Here is a 21,836-nt window from a genome sequence, read left to right as displayed (position 1 = left end):
CAGTTTTTACCTGAGAGGCAAATGCTATCTGACCCAGGTGTGGAGAAGGCTAAAATCAGCCTCAGCGAGACCTAACATGAAGGCTGAAGCGTGACTGAACTCCCCCTCCGTCCCTCCTGACTCACCTTTCCTGGAGGCCTCAAAGCTGTCGAAGATGTTTATTCTCTGGATGTCATAGGTGAGTGTGGTGTTGGGGAGCAGGGTGCGGTTCCTGTTGATTGTGTTCAAGGCAAATTTAAAGGCTAGTTCCTCTGCTCCGGAGGGGCCGCTCTCAATGGATTCAAATATTCCCCCTGAGGGTAAAGAAGAAAAAAATACAGAAAAGAACAGACTTTTTAATAGCCACGTCTTCCTCCTGTAATTGCAACAGGTTCCTCAACACAGGTGACACTCATGTAGGGGGCTGGATGATCGATATGGTGCAGGTAATTACAGTCCACATGCTGCTATCTTTTCAAACACCCTAACATTTGTACTCTCTTCTGCCACTTTATCCAGCTGGGTCAAACGCTGACATGAAATAGATTTACAATGCGGATTAGGTGTGTGGAACCTGGCTGATTTGCATTCTGCGGTAGTCATCTGTGTAATTAAAGGCAATTAGTTGGGTAGTAAGGTGAGTTCAGGGGTGGCTGCCCTCCTTTAACTCCCTCGCTCAGCCTTGACAGAAAGGTTCACGCCTCCATTTTGTCCTATTGATTTCAGTGATGTTCAAATGAGAGGAGGGCAAGGGGGGAAAAAAACAATATAGAAAAGATTGTAAAAAAGACAGTGAGGTGAGGAAGGGAAGGGAGGAGGAGAAAGAGGGAAAAAATTAAACAGAGAAATATGCGGGAAGTGGTAAGCAGAGGGCAAAAGAGTGCTTGAGAGAGACCAATCAAGCTAGAAAATAAGATGAGATTAAATTCACCATGAACAAAACACCAATTCTCAGGGAAAATATTCATCAGACTAATCAAAAGCAAACGCTCTCCAAAGCCCAAATTCCTCCCTTTTAGCTCAGCGTCATCTTCCAGCTACATTTATTTGTTTATTTGTTTGCAGTCTAATGGAGGGGCATTCGTGAGTAACATGCTGTGCCTGCCTGCGAGATCTTGTTACCTTTCAGTTATGAAGATCACACCTCGTGATGCTCATTAATTGACAAAGTTGCAAAATAAATGCTTCACCGAGAAAGTAAATAATCCGTGCTGTTTTGCTGCCACACTGCGCAAGCCAGACAATGTAGTTACCACTGCAGTCTGAGGTGTTGTCAGCTTAAAACAACCCCCACCTGACTTGTTAATTATTTAGCACTGAACAAAAATGATTAAGGCTCCAGATGCTCCGTCTATGCTGCTCAGAATCTTAAATGAAGGAAGAAAGGTAATGTTTAGATATAATTTAGCCCGGTTCTGTTGACTTGTGACATAAAAACACATGTCAATGAAATATGATTCCTCTTTCCTCCCGCTTCCAAAAGGCAGATTGCGATGCTCATCACGTCCTCCTATAATATTTACACCTCAAAAACTGACAGCAAACATCTCATCTCGCTTGTTCCCCATCCACAAGTGTCAACGCATGACAATCCATTTTTGAAAAGCAAGTTATTATCCAAGCTGCCTGTTCCGTGTTTAATTTGTAAGCGCTTCCTGGTTGGATCCCTGAGCAAAAATGTATTTCCTTTCTTGTACATCTACTCAAAGGTAGACTGGAGACACAGTGCATTTATTTCCTCTTGTCAGCATGGTCAAATGTTTCTCTCGAGTGCCTCCAGAGGTTCTTTAGAATCTGATTTATTGATATGTCTAAGGAGAATTTGCCGCGTTAATGCTATATTTTTCCCCCATGTTTTTTCCTCTATCCAAATGCAATCCAGTCAACCACAATGCACGTTAATGTCAGGTCAAAGAGAGGGATAAAAGACTACATTTGCACATCAAGCATTCCAATGAGATAAAGCAATATTGTAGCGGCAGTAAAATGATTTAGTATGTAGTGTGATGTATGTTCACAAGTAATATTTCTTTGTCAGACAGTTGAAACAGCCGTACAGTCAAGCAGATGCTTTCAACTCAAAAATAAACAAATCCAAAAAATAAATAAATAAATAAATAAAAAAGACAGAAAAGCAAACTTGCATTCCAAAAAACTGTACACCTCTGAGGATGGGCTAAATCCTGAGAAAGCTAGAAATCAAACTTAAAAGAGAATGGATGAGGAGGGAAAAGAAGATGAAAGAGGGCTGAGAGCAGCTCTGAGAGGCGCACTCGGAGACACGGGCTGAGTTCGGGAGTCCATCCACATCTCCCATCATCTCCAAGGATCGAGTCAGTTTGACGAAATCCAAACCGAAAAAAAAAAAAAAAAAAAAGGTTTAAAGCCTGTTTATTGATTCAATTACAGAGAGCGGGGAAAAGTGAGACGGAGAGAGAAAAAGACAAGAGAGTGAAGCAGCACTGAGAAAGAGTGGAGAAAGAGAGAGAGAGCAAAAGAGAGAGAGCTGTACAATAATAGACATATCAGCTATAAATAGTGTCTGGCTGTGGCAGGGAGTGGCAGAGGAGGGAGAGGGTGCAGGAGGCCAAAGAAGATGTCACCAGCCAAGGGAAGTGAGCTTTATCACTGTCGCCATGGCACCATAATGTGCTTCGTTTTCATTCTTTGTTTTGTGCTACTTCTTCTTTGCAGCACAGTAGACAATAGTGCTATAATTTGTAACTCTAAACTCAAAAGCGAGTTTGCATTTTTTGAGACATGGACTGCATCCAGAACTCCATACCAGCACAATATTTAATTAGTGCACTAAAATAGCATGTGAGATTTCTTTTATTATGTCTGAAACCTTAACATGAATCCAATAATGTGTGAGTTGCCTACTGTTTACAGTGAAATTTTACAGTATGCAACGCTGGCAGAAGTATCACAAAATCACACTCAAGCTACATGCCAGATATTGAACACCATATTCTGGCCGCTGTATATGGCAGTGACCTTTAGACGAGTTAATTACATTTTCCAGTAAAAGCGTAACAGGAGACGAGTTCACCTGCAGGTCACCTTTTCTGACACCCTCAGGACTCCCACAGAAAGGGAGCGAAGGCCAAACACTTGAGAGGTACATCATGTTTTTTTTTTTTTTTCTTGCTGTCAGTTCGCTCAGACGCCGGTGGAGGTTGGCACAGGTTTCCATGGTTACGCGTCTTCAAATGGCAAGGGGGTATACACGGAGTGAGGCGGGTAATGATGATGGTCATGATGTCTGAAAAGCTACATAACGTTTATTCACACACAAATGTATGTTGAACGATAGTACACATATAGGAGTGTGTAGTCTCTCATATGTGATTTTAGATGCAGAAATCATTTCCCTGGCTAGAATTCCAAGGTGTTTTTTTTTTTTTCAATTCAATTCAATTTCAGTTTTATTTATTTATATAGCCCAGGATCACAAATTACAAATTCGTCTCAAAGGGCTTTTCCCCCATTTGGTTTTTGATTTACACAGAAAATAAGGTCTGTGGTTAACATAAGCCTAAGAGAATTTTTCTCCTCAGTCTAAACTACACCTGTTATCATTTCAATCACAAAATTAGAAGCTGATATGTACATCAGCTGACTTACAGGTCATTACATCAATCATGTTAACGTCTTGGTCTGTAGCTGTATCTCAAGTATCTAGGTAGTTAGCTGAATGCAGGTGGAGTAGCTGCTGCAGTGGGTGGAAGGTGGGATCTGGCCATGGTGATGACGTCCTGAGCCAAGGAATAATTGATTAAAGTTTCACGCGAATCGGCCAAAAGATACAACAAGGACAAACAGAAACGCGACTGTGACCATCTTTAATTTCGCCTCATTCATCTCAACACCATGTTTAGCTAATTGATGTCATGCAGGGGAGCTTAGACGTGGAGGTACCAAAGACATAACAAAAAATAACAATGCACACTGTTTTTTTTGTTTTTTTTTTCTCCAGTGTGTGCATTAATTGTCCTCGGTACTGGTCTCAAAACAACAGGAGTTTGTCCAGTAGCTGCATAAAGCTTGAAGCCATTAACTGAACTAACGTAGCTACAAGCGAGTTTAAAATTGTACAATCTGATATATCAAATATGAGCTAGTTAGCAATAGATAATTCCAACACCTCGCTGGGGCACTGACCTGTTATATAATGCACACACAGAGTGGTTGGAAACCCATTTAAAACAATACCAACTGAATTTTTCCACACTCTGGACCAATTTGGGTTCCTGTGCTACTGAATAGATAGATAGATAGATTACTTTATTAATCCCCAAGGGGAAATTTGGGGAATAATTTGGGGAATAATGGGGAATAATGAAGTGTCCCTTTCTTTTTTATATGTTCATTGGTTGACCTCCGGAAACACTCTATAGGAGTGAGAGGGAGTGTGCACCACATGATGGGAAACACGCTCAAACTCAAAGGTGCTACCACACGGTTGGTGGCTCGGTCCACCGTTCCATCAGTGACCTGTTGTAATGAGGCTTTGAGGGGTTGGTCTTCCCGCTCTACCGTAATGTGATTAAAACATGTTGCCACGCATGGCGGTTCACATCACCCAAATGGCACATTAATCTTCAAAAGAACAGACAGCCCAGAATCGCCATAAAAGATGATAGAAATGATGTCGGGTTGACCTAATAGATAGCACCGCTGCCCTGAGGGAGCAGACTGAGCGATGTTGCCCTGCTCAATGAGTCTGAAAATGAGCATGAGGGGATAAGCATATGCTCATAAGAGTTCCTCAGCACATTGCGTGGCTTAGATGTACAGGCTGCAAGGAAATCATACACCTTGTAGGATACCAAAGAACTGAATTGGCTTTGAAAACTCAAAGTCCACCGAGGGTCAGAGTTTTATATTTTAGACATAAAGCATTTAAATATCTTATTCTAAAAAGAGGATTTATTTTAGATCGTAGCAGAAGACCGATGAATTCAGTTTGCATTTTGACAAGCTGGATCCTCGGTATTGCAGGTGCCGGGTGATGGACATCCGGTCGAGATGTCTCCCCTGGACATTAAGCAATTTAGAAATGAACTCCTCACATGTTGAGGCTTAATCATGAAAGTGGTTTTGTGTGACCACTACAGGCTCTGTCGCCCTTTTTAAACCTGGTGAACCCCGGGCTGAGGGCACAAGCAGATTCACATTTATTTTCAACCTCGGGCGGAAACTGTCACCCAAAGGCGAATTCAACCCCGCTTGGGACAAGGACTGAAATTTTTCACCTTAGGGAGAGGCAATTTTCCCAAGGTGAGAAACGTAGCGTGAAAACAACAGGGCTGGCATCACCCCATGCTGGCAGCACTCGGAGGAGCAGCTCGCAACAGCTGATGTAACATCAACAAATAAACTAATATTATTCTGCTGGGATAACAGAATGAGCTGGCTAAATAAAATAGCTAAAATGTCAAGAGCAATTTGGCCTGACAGTGAAATCTGCAAACTGATCCGAAGAAGTGAAAATATTCAAGGACAAGCTTTTTACCACTATAATATGCTGTTTTTGATATTATACATGGAATTATTATTATTATTATTATTATTTTATTTATTTTTTTTAAAACACATATGTCCTATAAACCTGTGTTCAAAATAACTGTGAAAACACTTTCTCCAAGCCCGGGATGAGTGTAAACCCACAGGTGAGTGATGGAAAACGAATGTGAAAAGAAGCAGGTTTGAACTCAGAGGAGAGCTGCAGGATACTACGTAAGCGCACGAGCCGAATTTTGTTACATTTCTTATCATCTTCTCTTTCTGATTCAGAACGTGGCCTTTTCAACTTAAATGCCCCAACTTACCTCGGTTGTCGTGCTCGCTTGCTTCATTACTTCTGTCATTGTGAATTTTCAAGAATGCCAGGGGAAACAAGCCTTTTAAAAACAGTAACATTAAAGGAGGCAGTGGGAGGAGCTTGAGCCCAGCCTTTGGAGAAGTGATTTAAAGGGCTGAAAACAGCAACATGGCTGATTTGTGCAAGTTGGTGTTGGCTTATGTCTTGAGACTCCATAGCTCTCCTCAGCACTGTACGTTTGGTTACAGACCTGGTAGGTGAAGCCGTTACAAAGTGATACAGAAACAAAGTAGTTCCGCAGCTAGCAAGCAAGATACCTGGAAAAGAGCCTCAGTAATGAATCCCAAACAAATGTGTGTTGTTGTGCCTCCTTCAGAACATCGTTTCAGCTTTGCGTCAACACTCAAAATTGTGTTTTTTGCCCGGCCAGATCCACTTCATTCATTATGGAGAACAACACAAACAGTGAAGTGCTCATTCTCACCGCCAGGAAGGAGTTGACAGGGGAAACCTGGAGGATTTATATTTGTATGGAGTAGAAAATGCCGCTATATGGGTAAGAACCCAAACTATCACTTCAGTAGGTTCTGAAATCACATAATGTAAATTTGTCTAAAAGTCGAGGGCCTTTTCTTCTACCATCCATCTATCCACCCTCCTATCACAACATGGTCCTGTGGTCTGACTGATTGCAGGTGCATGAGTAACAGCTGAAATAATCAGTGTGTGTAAATTATGGAGCCCCCATCACAGGGGCCAGTGTGAATTATGGAGGAAATGAAAGCTGTGAGTGAGTTATGGGCTGGATAATCACTATGAGGAGAAAACAGGCCTGCTGATCTGAGTGTCTATAAGTGTGTGTGTGTGTGTGTGTGTCTGTGTGTGTGCGCGTGCATACACATGCACATGTGCGTCTGTGTGATTGAGCAGAAAGTGAAAATGGAAAGTGCAGCGTGGGAGGGTGGTCCCTCTATGCAAAATTCACTCCATTTTAGTGTTTATTCACCATTGATCATTTGCTTATTGAATTGAATGTTATACAGTAACTTGGTCGGCGACTTAATCTCCTATAGAGATGAAGTCACTATGAAATGTGCATTAGTTCAGAGAAATCACTCAAAGGAGCTACATTTCAAATAAAACGGAGCACATCATCTAGCTTGAAGTTCCAGTTTAGATGAGAAAAATATTAATCTGTTTCATTGAGTTGCATTTCATGCTGCCATGGCACTGAATATCGATTAAAAGTCAAGTGGTAATAGTAGTAACTTTTCATTCAGTATGTGCACCACCGGGGGAATATCTCTCTACTTCTAAGAGAAATCTTGTGAAGGGTTAATTACTGGACTATGAACAAAAATACAATTAGCTCTATCCACTCAAGTATGTACTTGTAGCAAGAGAGATGGGAGTCAGATATGTTGCCATGGCGACTCATGCATCTATGCTATGGCTGAGAGGCATCGGCAGTTTCAGAACCTGAGCAGCTGATTGGTGGATGGAGGGCATTGTGATAGTGCGGACGGCCTGTCTCTGTGACTAATGACCAACAGTAGCTGCAGGATGGTGATGGGCTGTGGGGTGGGTGCCATGGCAACAGCCAGCCGAGCAACCCTGTTGCACCACTAGACCAGGTGGCCCCAGGTACACACACGCTGCCACCCTGTTATGCTGCAAGACCACCACCCAGTGCACACAAACCCCCCCTTTCCTGTTGTTTTTCTCCCCGACCCTCTCCTTGAACTGGAGGGAATTGGCGCACAGAGCCACTGGAAGTGAAGAACGAGCCAGCGGTGATGGAAATGCTCCATAAATATCCCCGAAATTCCCGATGGGAGCGCTCCCTGACATGTTTGGCGGTGAATGGGGCATGATGCATGACAGCCTGCAGAGAGGCGTCGCCCCTGGTCATTAATCTGAGGCTCCCCTTGTGGTGATCTGACCTTCCTGCACTGAGCATGGGCCAACCCTCACTCTGCCCGAAAACCCCCAAACACCTGACCCAGGCATCGGACACCTCAGCTGACCACAATGGCAGCCAGAGATATGAAAACACACAAGCCATCATGAATTCATAAATAAAGTTTGTACAACATTCCCTTTAAAAATACAGGTTGTGATTTGACGATGTAGAGTAGAATAGAATAGAATAGAATAGAATAGAATAGAATAGAATAGAATAGAATAGCATGCAGCCAGTGGTATGATAACACAAAAGCGAGCCATCATAAATAGTTTGTGCAAAATCCTCTTGAAAGATAAGGATGGCTACTTGATGATGAGGAATTGAAGAGAATAGACTAGAATAGAGCCCGTGGCATGATAACCCAAAAACAGACCTCATAAATAAGGTTTGTGAAAAATTCACGATAAAGATAAGGATATCGTTTTGATGATGCAGAATAGAATAAGACAGAACAGAGCAGAATAGAAGCCAATGGTATGATAGCCAGTGGTATAATAACAACACAACAACGAGCCATCATAAATAACATTTGTGGAAAATTAAGGATGTGCATGCTGATTTGATCTCGTAATATAGAGGCAGTGTCATCCCCTCCGCCTCTGTCTGTTCTTTGGCCCCGTCTCACCAAGAGAACTAGATTTATTGACACACACACACACACACGCACACACAACAAAAAGCTGAAATAACTTTCATCAGAACTTTTGTTTTTATTGTTGTGTTATGAATTCATTGCCTTGCTCTGCCCTGTCTCTATGTTCATGAGCTGAAATGAGTGAAACAAATTTCCCTTGTGGGACAATAAAGGTATCTTCAAATAAAATGGGATAGAGTAGCATATTATAGAATAGAACAGAGATTGCTTAAGGGAATTTTTTGTAGTAGTCGTTGGGGATCAAGGGATCCACAATCCAATGCAATCAATTCAAAACAGAAGCCAAATAACAACAATATAAGGCCAATCAATGCATGCATCCATTAGACAATCAATCAATAAATTCAATCAATCACTCTGTATGTTAGCGTTAGATAAGGAGTTATTTATGTGAGTGAAAATGTGTGAAAGCGGCTTGTTATGTGAACAGCTGTGAAGCAGCTACTTATTTGACCAGACTTGTTTGTGGTTTCCTCAGAATAGAATCGCTCTAAATTCCTGTCACTCTAAAGCCTCTTGACAGTGGACTGGAGTGTCACCTGCCAGCGCTGGATGTTAAGCCTCAGGCTGATTCACACACACTTGTACAAACACATGCGTGTACACACACACACACACACACACACACACACACACACAAACACACACACAAACATCCACGCACCCACACATACAGATTGAGCCTAAACAAGCCTGTCAGGTAAAAGACAACTGAGTCCAGGGAAAATGTGCCTGATTTGACAATTTAAAGGAACAGTTCACCCAAAAAAAAAACTGTTTTTTTGTTTGTTTGTTTTTTTTTTTGGAATGATTTACTCACCACTGTGCCAGCTAAAACACAAATAAAGCATGTTTGTTCATACAACATACAAGGAGATAGCTAGCAAATCTCTGCAGCAACCTTTTCCAAAACAGCTGAAGACAATGGATTAAACATTTTAGAGCTGCAAAAACTGGCAACAAAATCACTCCCTACCGCTCACACAGCATAATACTAGTCTAATATAATCCTAGTCTTGTAAAATTTGTTTGTGTGAGCTGTTAATGATAACTATAATGATAATAATGCCATTGTTTAGCTTTGAAAGACTTGAATCATGTTCCATGAGCTGTGTGGAGTAATTTTGTTTTTTGTTTTTTTTCCCTCTTTTTGGAAATGTAAAAAGTGCTACCTGTTCTCCTCGGTTGTTTTGTTTAGAAGGCCGCTATTGAGCTGTGTGGACAAAGACACTTCACCTATATGTTACAGCTGCCACAGCGATGAGTAGATAACGAGATAATTTTCTTACTTGGGCTGCATGCATGTGGTATTCCGACACATAAATTCAGTTACACTCAAGGTAATAATTAGCTATACAGTTGCAAAGATCAATCCCATCAATCTCCTATAATGAGCACACATACACAGCTCCCCGCTGCAATGTGTGCGTCCGACATTGACCCATCTCCCAGTGGCAAATGAGCGATCACATAACATGTATTAATACAGGGCAACAGATGTGCAAATTTAGCAGGCTCTCTATTCATAATAATGTGTCAGGCTCTCTGCTCAGAATATGTGCTAATTTGCAAGGACTCGTTGTGGATGTGCTAAACTACCAGCTGACATTTTGTGTGCTCATTTGTCAAGCGGGTTCCCCTTTTGGTACTAATTGCGCCAAACTGTAAGTACGCATCCACAGGCCTTGAGTTGCTTAAGTCCCAAATGACTTGTGTCTCCTCGCCGCTTCCTACCTCTCCACTGCTCTTAAATTGCTAATGCAACTGAAAAGAAGTACCAGCTACAATGGAAATTAGATGTATAAGCGACAAGAATGCGTGCACACACACACATACACACACAAACACAAAAACATATAAATTCCACAGAACTACTGGCTTGTTCTTGAGATTAGAGGAGCTACTGAAAGAAGCATAGCAACAAAGCTCGAGTCAACTAGTATGATGTTTTGAAGTGTAGTCATCAACATCACACACACACACACACACACACACACACACACACACGTGCACAAACACACGCAAATGTGCTGCAGAAATAAAAGCTTGCTTCTGAGATTAAAATAGCTACTTACAAAAACACAGGAACACAGTTAGAGTGAACGGTGCTGATATTTTGGAGTATTAGAAACAACTATCACAGAGAGAACATGTTCATATATGTATCCTGCAGTAACAGCTGAGCTATAAACACATAAACATATACATGCACACACAAACTGGAGGAGTTCAGGTCACACACACACACACACACACACACACACCTTTAAATCATCAATATTTCAAAAATACACATGATTCAATCCTCAGAAACTGCTTTGCAAGCATATGGGGCAGCTTAAATATTTAACAATACCAAAATTAAATTCAATTGGTTTTAATCAAAGCACCTTTCAAACCCTTGAATACATATCATTTAAACATGGAGGACCTCACTGAATAATGCAGGTGCTGTTGTGGTGGTAGTTTGTTTTACAACACATCCATTGAATTTCACAGGATTGCATTAATATGTATCTTCATAACCTGATCAAAAATGTCCCTTAGTGGACGAATAAAAACAACATTCAGACTATTGCTATGGAAACAGAACTAGACAAATGCAGTAAATTGGAGTAAACATGCCTCAACATCATACTGGCAAATAACAGCTTTATCAAATTTGGATTTCTCGTAATAGGAATGTGGACTTTTCTGGGTTATGGCACTATTAGAGCACTTGGGATGTAAATGTATTCAATGGATGTGACATGCGTGTATAAGAAATAGTACCGCATTGTCATAACAAAGTGTACCATTGAAGTGTATCATCATAATGCAGATTTGTCATATACTTATGATGTATGTTGCTGCTGTGAAGTGAATATCTCTCTCTTTTTTATTTATTTATTTCTTCAAAACATCATCTCAACATCATTTCAGGAGTTTAAAGGGAAAACCATTTTTTTTTTTATTAGACTGATGTCCATGCATTTTTGGAAATGATTCAGTTGCTTTTGAATAAGCTTCACAAGGCCGATGGCTATGATGCTTGCTGTCTCTATATAAATGGCCGTAATGAAATCTGAGCATAAACATGAAGAATTCATCCAAATTGTTGTCAGGAGGTTACAAACCTCAAGGAAAAACTTGAAAATCCACCAAAACCGCAGCCAGGAGGATACAAACTCCGAGTAAAAACTTGAAAATCCTCAAAACTGCTGTCAGGCGTTTTTTCCTCTGCAGAAGAAAATATGTGCTTTGGGGTCTGGTATACAGGCCATAGGGAACGAGCAGGCCCAGTTATTGAACAGAATGCTCTCTTATGCTTCATCCCTCACCATTCTTGTCACTTCTCTCTCTGCCTCTGTTCCCTTCTGCTTTCCTTTTCACTCCCACTCTCCCCTTTCTCTATCTAACACACACATTTGCACACCCTCACACAGGCTCTCTCTCTCTCCTTATGACTAGAGTGCGTCTCATGGTGGCCTCGGCAGGTGACAGATGGCGACCTCACAGCACTGCTCACTGTAAACCGAGTTTTAATCAAGCCTAAGCACGTGTGAGATATGCTAATTATCCACTGCAGGCTACAAGAGGCATGACTCCAGCCTAGAGAGGAATGTGAATGCATCTGCATGTGTGTGTGTATGTGTGTGTATGTGGCTCACTACCACTATCCCAAGTGCAGTAAAACCATTAGGGCATTGTGTCCGTTTCATATCTCTGCATGGCATTGTAGCTGAGGAATATGAATGAGTCAGAATGGACTGGGTGTCTGTATCGTCCCTGGAGTCTCTGGCCCTCAAGCAGTACCAGTCGCCAAAATAAATATAGAGGAGTACTTCACTACAGTGTAATCGTGTAGTCTGAGAAAAAGAACATTTCTGAAACTCATACTGTGGGATTTGAAGCTGCATTTCAGCGTTGCTACCAAAATGAAAGTGTGAAAAGGAAAAGACTACAGCATCAACAGCCCATGTTAGCCATGCAAAGCCATACAGACATGTAATATATGTACATATAAGGGATGTCCACACAAGTCCATATTAAATACCCAAATATGAAATGCATTTGAATTTGGCACATTTCCATATATGGACACATATGTCTGTCAGAATGGCATATATGTTTGTTTCATATATGACCGTGTATGTAACTCATAGCCTGTGGTAGCATTTCTCTGGCACAGTGACATATACACTATATTAATGTATTCGATTTTTATATGGGAAGGTCTTACATTGCCACTTTTTAAATTTACATTTACCATTTTTGCATTTAGTCACCACTTTTTTTTTTTGGAGCGGTTTGATCTGAGGGTGATAGTAGATTGAGCTTACATTACAACTTCAGCATTACGACACACATTACATGCAGCTGACACTGATGTGAAGTAAAAAAAGAAAAGATTCAATTTGTGTCGCAATTAGATCACAGCAAATGATATGGGAATCTATCTCCCTCTTCACTCTCGTTCCAATTCCGGCTGTTCTCCTGGCTCATCAGGACGGCTCCACATTACACTCTTCCCATTGTAATTTTGAACAAAGTGTCTGTAAAATTGGACTTGCTTTCTTGTAGAAGGGTAGCCGTTATCTGCAGCCAGAGCCAAAGGTCAGGAATTAATTCAGGAATGGGCTCTTTAATGTTCACAGCTGGGTTATTGTACGAGGGTCAGGGTCACAGAGTGATAGATGACAAGTAACAGTGGTTTGGTAATCAGATTACACAAACTGGAAAATGGAAGTCTTATTTACGGTTACTGGGAAAAAAGCAGAGACTAATAAACTGACAGGTTCTTGCAGCTGATTACTTTTGGGACCAGTAAGAAATATTTTGACAGTGAGATTGTTAGATCACAGGCGCTAACAATTCCTTACACAACTTGTAAAAGCGCTTGAATGATACTCTTTCAGCTGGAATAAATTGTGAGTTTAATGTCATAGTCTAAGGATTTCAGAGGCTAAATCCATAAAAGTAATGACAAGTAATGACATTCTTAGTTTGAGAATCCCAATGGATTATGTTACTCAGCAATCTGTAACAATGAGATTTTGAATGTGTGCCTCCCGAGTCTGATGAGGTGCACGCAGAGAAGCAGCAGAGAATAGAACAGCGTAAATGATGATTGTTATTATCTGCTGGGTAATGTTAATAAAGTAAGTACCATCAAGTAACTCCTGGTTTTAATATGCAAATAATTAATTTGAAGTTAACAAAAAAGAAAGAAAGAAAGAAAGGGGAAAAAAAAACATAACAAGATAAGATCCTTGAAATAATGCCCAGAGACTTTCTGTGCAACACAACTGAACAATTAGAATTTCAATTATATTGTTTGCGTGCCATTCTTTGTGGTTTACAATAAACTCTGTGCACAAAGCCCGATTGTTACCAAAATGTAGATTTAGCAGATGAAGCCATATGAAAACTGCGATCCCTTAATTGAAGTAATTTCAGTCGCGAAAGGGAGGAAACAGATTATAGAACAAATTTCAAGCCTTGAGACAATTCAGGATGATGCAAAAGAGGGTGCAACCACATATTAGGGAGACATACTTTATATTTCTTCTTGCTGCAGTGTAAAGTAAGCCATGATGGTCATGCCTACTGCAAGGCTCTATTCTAGGAATAGGGGAGTTCAATAAAAATCTGAAACAGAAAAGGTATTCTTTGATTCGAAATGGCAGACTCAAAGTACAATAGGAAAATGGAGGTTCAGCATGTGCATGTCAAATGAGTATTCATGCCTGCAAGGACACAGAGACCAGGGGATGAGAGAAAGGTATGGTTTGATGATAGTGAGAGGGAGAGCAAAGTGGAGGGGAAGGACCGGGAACAAGCTGAGAGCCAAAAGGAGACAAAGACAGCATGACAGAGAGGAAGGACGAGGGAGGACGAAAGGGAAATGAGAAAAAAAGGGGGAGCAAGAGAGGAGGGAGAGAGAAAATTGACAAGAAACCGCATGTTTTGGACCCTGGATTGATATTGATTTGATGTTGAAGGTCTACCTCGCTATCACGCTGTCTCCTTACAGACAGTCAGATGTGTTGAGAAAACAACAGATGATGACCATGTTGTCTAAACTCAGAGCATGCTGGAGAAAAGGCGCAGATGGCAGATGGTTGTACTGTTAGACAGCCAAAGAGAGGGCAGGTCGACGAAGGGAGGGGCTTAAAAAAAATGAAAAGAAAGGGAGACTGAGAGGGAGAACTGGAGAATAAAAGAGGTCAGTGGAGGCAGATAAAGGACACTCAATTAAACGACTGAATGGATGGCCCATTAGACCTGAACAGACACCTGCATCTCCCCTTCTCTCCTCCAGCTCCTGGGAAGGAAAATGTCAGCTTCTGGTTTGGGTTCATCAGTCTCCCATCAGCCACTGCTGTGCACAAGCCACCTGATAATCATAGCTACAGGTTCAAGTCAATAAGTTACACTCTGCTGCAAGAATGTGTCAATTCTGTTGCTTGTTCCACAAATACACACACACACACACACACAATCTCACCACATTTCAATAGCAGAGAGAGAGAGAGACATGAAAGCCATCCGCGCAGTGACTTCAGAAAGGAAAATAACCAAACAGAGGCTTACCGATGCAAAAGAACAGTATTTACTGAATAATGCAGTTGCTTGAGTATACATGCACAATCAGGCAGGATTTCTCAATAGATGTGAAAAGAGACTTGTAAATTGGCGCAAAGATCAAGAGCCCTGTTGAATCTGCAGTCTAGTGTTCATTTCAGCATTTCTCACATTCATTCACAGCCCACTGGGTAAAAAATGCAGTGTCTTTTGTCATGTCTAAAAAGCAATGACTGAGTGTGGGTACTTCTCATTGGTATCTGTGAAAAGGCAGCAGAGGCTATTGGATTCATTATGCCTCCTCGCAATCTAAAAACACACTGGCCAGACTACTTAAGATGGGAAATCAATCCAAGTCTGTCCCAGTCTGCCATAATGTTTTGTGTGTGTGTGTGTGTGTGTGTGTGTTTGTATGTGTGTGGCTGGTTAGGGGCCGGGTGGGTCTCATCTTTAGAAATGGAATTGATTAGAATCGGCATGGGCCTTTGCTTCATGGCAAGTCTATGTGTTTCCACGTTCTCCTGGCCGAGGAAACAGTTCTACGTATTCGGTGAAGGTGACAAACTGAGGGTTCAGGCTGGGCTAAGTTCATGCACAACTCATGGGGAACATGATATGTTGTCACAGGACTCCAAGAAACTGAACAAAAGAATTCTGAAAACATCCTTATATTTTTTTTTATTTCACCCCTTGAACATTTCTCCTTAACTATAGCCTCGGTATTTCAAGACTGTACAACGGTGTCACATATTCTGTGTCTGCTGGTTCAACATTTTATTTGAAGAGGCATCAGGCTTTTATTGAGTGAGGTATTCAAACCCGAGATAACATCATTTTATGGCTAGAGCCTTAATCAAATGTCTAGATTTCTTGCACATCGTTTCTTAAACAACTGTAAAAACTAATTCAGCTGGAAATATTTAGCATCTTTGGCGCCTTGTGATCTCCACTAGAATTTAAAATGCAGCTCTGTGGGATTGAACAAAGCTCAGCTATGCAGCATGCATTTGTATTGATGAACCCACTCATGGGCCTGGTGTTGGCTTTCGGTGTAGTTGAGCCCTTATATGGTGGCTGGTGGTTTTGCCACAACGTTTTTTTTTGTTTTTTTTTTAAAACACATTTAACAATAATGTAGCTGATTAGGATTCGCTTACATAACTGTGGCTAAATTTGCTGTTTTTTCTCTGGTTTTAATTAGTTGATTGAGCTAATGTCTTTTGGCTGCAGTTTTGATTTAGCAACAGGATGCAACAAATTATAGCCTAGCCTTACAATACCCAGATGCTGTTTTTGTCACAATGGAAGTGTCAATAAAGCTATTTATTCGGTTCCCCAGAGAGAGAGAGAGAGAGATCGTATCCTATCTTATCTTAGAGGCCCACCAGTTGGCCCATTAGCAACCATAGAATCCCCTACGCAATTCTGGTTCCTCTCAATTCCATTTCTATGTTATCAGTGGACTTAGCATGTCATTTCCATGTAGGCAACCACCATCTCTGCTCGGAGATGGTATATTATATTAGTAAAAACTCACACCACCACACCGGCTTCTCCTTTCTGCTTATTCCTCTCCTTTTCTCTCTTTCTCCCAACACCCTCAGGACAAAAAAAACTGTAAGACTCATTTAGAAAAAAGCTATACAAGTGCTCCTGAAAAATCGTCTGAGCAAAGAAAAAATAGGAAGGACAGAAAATGAAATTCAACAGTCGCAGGAGGAGCCGTTTTGCATAGCCCTGGTGAATCACGGACAATAGTGTGTCATGCTGATTCAAAGAACATGATTTTAAGCAGGCCCTCCTCAATACTTCCTCCCACAGAACACATTTCCCCTTGTGTCCTCGGATCACACAGGCAAACGTTCAGACATCCGACTAGGTTGTGATGTCAGTGGCAGCCTGTATCCTGCTCTCAGTCTCTCCCTATCGGCCGCTGCGCTCCTTCTCCTTCTCCTCCTCTTCTTCCTCTCCTATCCAGTTGGCTGGAGATGAAGGTGGATCACCACATCCCAACCCAATCGGTGCCTCTCATCAGAGCCAGCACAGCCGGAGGGGCTTCTGTGATCGATTGACTTCTAAGTCCCATGTAGTTTTCACATCAGCGGTGCTCATTTACGCTGTGCGTGCATCCGAATGTGTCTACCTGGTCTGCGTGCTTTGAATTCACATGCAGACTGACACCCTGTGTTACTTTATATTTGACTTCAGAGCGATGTACATGATATTACCAATGCATAATTAAAACTAAGCCCTAGCAACGAATGGATCCACCAAAATTCCATTAATGATCCGCCTACATTTAGAGCAAATACAGAACATACATCCACTCTGATCCCCAATTAGCACTTTCATCCGCTCCCATGATAGATAAGTCACTGATGAGCTATTTTTCCCTCTTTAAGCAATCACTTTTTTTTAAGCACAGCACCAGTGAAGCTAAAATTTTTACATGTTACACCCCAAGGCCGTGCACAAAGTTTTCAGGGGGCGTTATGCACAAAATATAAAAGGGCACATCACTTCAGATTTAACAGCTAATTTTGATTTTGTTTTTGTTATGTGACATCAGTTTTACCCACATTTATGTTATTTCATTAGGCTACTGTTTGTGTTAGCCTAGTCTTAATAAAGGAAAGAAACTTTTAGTCTTAGTTTAAATCCCAGTAGTGAATGTAATAGGTTGTACAGCTTCCACCCAACTCTTCAGTGAAATTACAATCTTATGCAGTGTTTTAGGGCATTTATTCATTATTCACTTTAAAACAGCAGTGGTACAAGTGTTACTAAATTTTACACCAACAATTTTATCGCTTTCCCACTTTTAACTCACCCTCGAGTCATGTTGCAGGTTACCATGTTTTAGAGGCAGTTTGGAGTTAACACCAACCTTACAAGTTTGTACATTATCAATAAACAAAATAGACAATCAAGTCAAATTATAGATGAACAATAGTTTTTGGCCATCAAAGAGCAAAGTGGGTCCTTACAACAATAAAACCACTTATCGTATGGTTTCAAGCGTATGCATAAGGACATGCAACCAGGCCACGAGCACAGTAGTGATGCATCCAGTACCGAGTGGTGAAGAAAGGCTTAGGGCACACAGATCATTCAAGATTACTTTCCTCTCTGCCCACTCAATAACCGAGTTGGCAGAAAAAACAGACTGAGTTTTGAGGCGATGGGAGAGCAAACCAACTAAGATCTGATTAAAATGTTGAATAATACTGACAAGAATAAAACTGACCCTATATTAATGCTAAAGACAGATAATTGGAGAAATCTGAGGGTAGAGAAGGTGTTTTGTAACAATGTGGATGTTGCACACCTCAGACTCTAACTAAGCTGATTACTAGTCTATCTATATTACTGGTCTCACAAGCTAGAAATTCTTCTACATGACGTGTCAGTAGGAGAAGTAGCTGTTATGGTTCACTGATCTTGCCACTACCCATATGTTACGTTATGGGTGGACGAATTCTCTGAAAGCTGAAATCAGGAGTGGACTTGTGCATGTTTTGCTTCTCATTGTAGATCAGATTTTAGGTCAGGCAGTTCCATTCTGGAAGTTGCCCATCTGTCAGGTTCTACATTTTTATTTCCACTTCAGTGCACTTATCAGTTTTTGTAACAAATTCTACATTAATGCTGCTAGTACTATTACTACTACTACTAATACTAATAATAAAAATCATAATGATAATAACAAACAAAAATTGCTGACCTCAGATGCCTTTTTGCTATCTTAGAGCAGGAGGCATAATTCAGGTGAAAATCTCATAACACCAGTTTTGTTGATTTTCATGTTTTCACCTCAACTGAAATATTACATTCACTTCGATGCTTGAGAACATTCTAGGACCCTGGGGCTTATGCAGTCCTTTCAGAGCCAACTGGATAAATGCAAAAATGTATGGCTGTCAAGCTAAGAACAAGGCGCCTTTACTTCCTAAAAATTTGACATCTGGGGATATATGTTTTCACCCAACAGCAGTGATAAGCTTCAGTGTGTCAGTGTGTATTTTATCAGTCCACATACCAGTTACTCCCACATATGATGTAAAGCATGACATGTAATTGGTGCAAATGGAAGGTTTATTTATTACACTACTTAAACCACAGACAGTGAAGAACATCATAGACATGCAGATGTTTGGGCTGAGATCAGGCATCAAATAGTGAGTGGGTGAATGAATATAATGCCTATATTGCATGAGATGATCCCACTGGGGTGAGAGCAAGTCTCTCTGCTTGACAGATCTATGGGAGAAAAAAAGATGCAGTAATTCCTAAGATCAAGAGTATGTGCACTGTCGTGCCTGCAGCCTGCGGCTGTTTAAAGTCATCATTAATTCACTCCGACATGCTTTATTAATGCAATCCCACACACATCCTCTGTATAGTACACATTTGTCCTATTTTTTTTTAGTTTTCCTGTTTGTATTCTCACAGATGGTGACCTATGATAGATACACAGGGGCCATGCGGGTACTTGGCACAGTAAACTGACTACGTTGCCAGTTTCTTTCTTTTTTAAAAATTAATTTTATCATTAGGTAGATATTGATTTAATTGATTTAATTTCTTCCTACCTATCTTTCAGTCTATATGCAGTGGAGACAGCCAAATATGTATGGAGTGAACACGGATAACCTCAAGGCCGATTAAAACACAGAATATTTACATTTAGTAAGGTGAGGTTTTTAAAAGATGGGATTCTACAAGCTTGTAGCAAAATTTTGCATGTTACCGTTTTTTTTTTTTTTTTTCCTGATTCATTCTTTCCTGTAAAAGCTGCCTCTGCGTGTATATCTATAGTTTTGGAAAATTTTCACTTTTAGCTTTCTAACACTGTGTGACTGGCTGTTATTCGCATCTGCACTGCATGACTTCACCTCCTGGACTCCTGCTATACTGCCACAGTATACTCAACTGTCCTGTCTGCCTCACTACACAGTAGCCATCACAAAACAGTAATAAAAGACTTAAAGAGGGTGGACTCCAACGGAGAGTGGACTGGTGGTGCACTGCTCTGAGGCAAACTAATCTATCTTTACTCTATCTGCTAGTCTCAACACTCACAGTTTTTCCTCGCACTTATTTACAGAGATGCTCTCTCTTTCTCTGTCTCTCTCTGTTTTTCTGACACCTCTCAGTGGCTTCAAATTTTTTTCCCACCTCCCATGCTAGGATTGTGAGAAGTACAGCTGCACATGTGTTAAAAGCAGCAGAAAACAATTCCTTGTGTGAGTTTTCATCTCTGATGACCTTCAGTCAACTCTGAGCATGACAACCAGTCGGCAATTGAGGCGAGCTTCGGGGCTCCTCTCAAGAGACAGTTTCACAGAACAATCGCGTGTATAACCCCTCACCCGGCTGTTAGCCAGGGAAATACCTGATTGACAGTGACAAAGAGCAATGTGCTATGAATAATGAAAGTCTGACCCAGAAGTCATGTCTTGGACACGGCAGTGGAACAAGAGTGGTCCCAACACAAACAGTAACTTTGTTTGATTTGCGACGTCTTTTTGGTAGCGGGTCAGAAGAAGTGCGTTTGTGCTGGACCTGGTTAGGGATGGATGTATATTATGTGATGCTACCAAGCAAACAAGGTGTTGGTCAATGATCTAAACCCCCCCTGCAATGCAAATAATCATTCATGATGCAGCTAATAAACCTCGAAAACAGACTAAATGCTAAGCACAGAAAGATGACTTCTTATCTCCTAATTTCACACCTCACAGATATTTTCCATTTCAAATGGCAAGGAAAGTGTAGTCCTGAATTAATCACCATCGAAGAAGCCTTTTGTAAGTGAGGCATGGCAGCAAGACCGTCAAAGACTCAGGCCTGTAAACATGTTTTAGAAATCCATCTAGATAGTTCCCTGCTTCAAGCCCATGTGTGGCACTGCATGCTAATGTAAGACAGATCTCCTCTTTGTTCTTGAAACCCACGGTGGGTATTTTTAAACCATGGAAATCATTTGCAAGCGGAGTGGAGATAGTTTCGTATTTCTATAAGCTATGGCGGGTACCAAGTGACACATGAATATTTTAAGCAGCTTTGTGCCTATTTAAATGTGTTTGCTATGAACGCACTGGCAGCAGGCCAGGGCACAGGGTGTTATCCATAATTCCTGCAATCCCAAACTAAACTCCAGCAAGCTGATAATTCAGACTGCCGGAAAGCAAAAGCAAATAGAGTCAATTAACTACAAGCTCCCCTTGAATTCGTTCCCACTACCCTTGCATGTACTCGACAACCTTGTAATTTCACCACCATAACTGAGTTGAGGGGATGAAAAGAGTGTTAAATATTAGAGAAACAATAAAAGACCTTTATCCAGGCACAGCATTGCGGAAATAGTTAGATAAACTTAGCTTGCACCAGAGGGGATTGTGTCTTTTTTGCCAGAGGAGTGAAAACGACTTGATTTCTTTTCCAAAATGAAAGACACTCTTGCGCTTTAGTTATAAGTATTCCCAGGCACAGCTTGCACCGGGAAAATATAAACATAAGCAGGAAATAAACAAACAAAATGAGCATCTCTGAGTCAACAATACTTTGAGCAGCAGTTGACAGCCCAGGGACATGCTGTGGCTGCCAATACTGTTTGAAGATGGTGGTGATAGTGCTATCACTCCCAAACTTCACAGTTGCAGATCCCCCACGGTCATCAGAATTAAAACATTACCTCAATATCACTGTGGACTTCAGATTCTTGGATTTCTTCCTCAAGCATTTTATGAATGAGGAACTTGTCTGTATGTAAAAACCAATCAAGTCTGATGCGATAGCAGATGTGATGACTCATTCCTTGTAGTAAACATTTGTTATGG

General features: G+C 41.0%; 1 protein-coding gene across 1 annotated transcript in view; it reads right to left on the bottom strand.

Annotated features, from left to right (window-relative positions):
- Nucleotides 1–21,836, bottom strand: part of LOC115356381 (glutamate receptor ionotropic, kainate 2-like) — a 67,660-nt gene that overhangs the window by 42,004 nt on the left and 3,820 nt on the right. Inside the window, exon 2 of the mRNA XM_030047524.1 lies at nucleotides 126–293. Within this exon, the coding sequence (XP_029903384.1) occupies nucleotides 126–293 (168 nt within the window). The remainder of the gene's footprint in view (nucleotides 1–125; nucleotides 294–21,836) is intronic.

Source organism: Myripristis murdjan, chromosome 24 (genome assembly GCF_902150065.1).
Source record: "Myripristis murdjan chromosome 24, fMyrMur1.1, whole genome shotgun sequence".
Taxonomy (NCBI): Eukaryota; Metazoa; Chordata; class Actinopteri; order Holocentriformes; family Holocentridae; genus Myripristis; species Myripristis murdjan.
The sequence above is the reverse complement of the archived record's forward strand: the minus strand, read 5'-3'. Positions and strand labels throughout refer to the sequence as shown.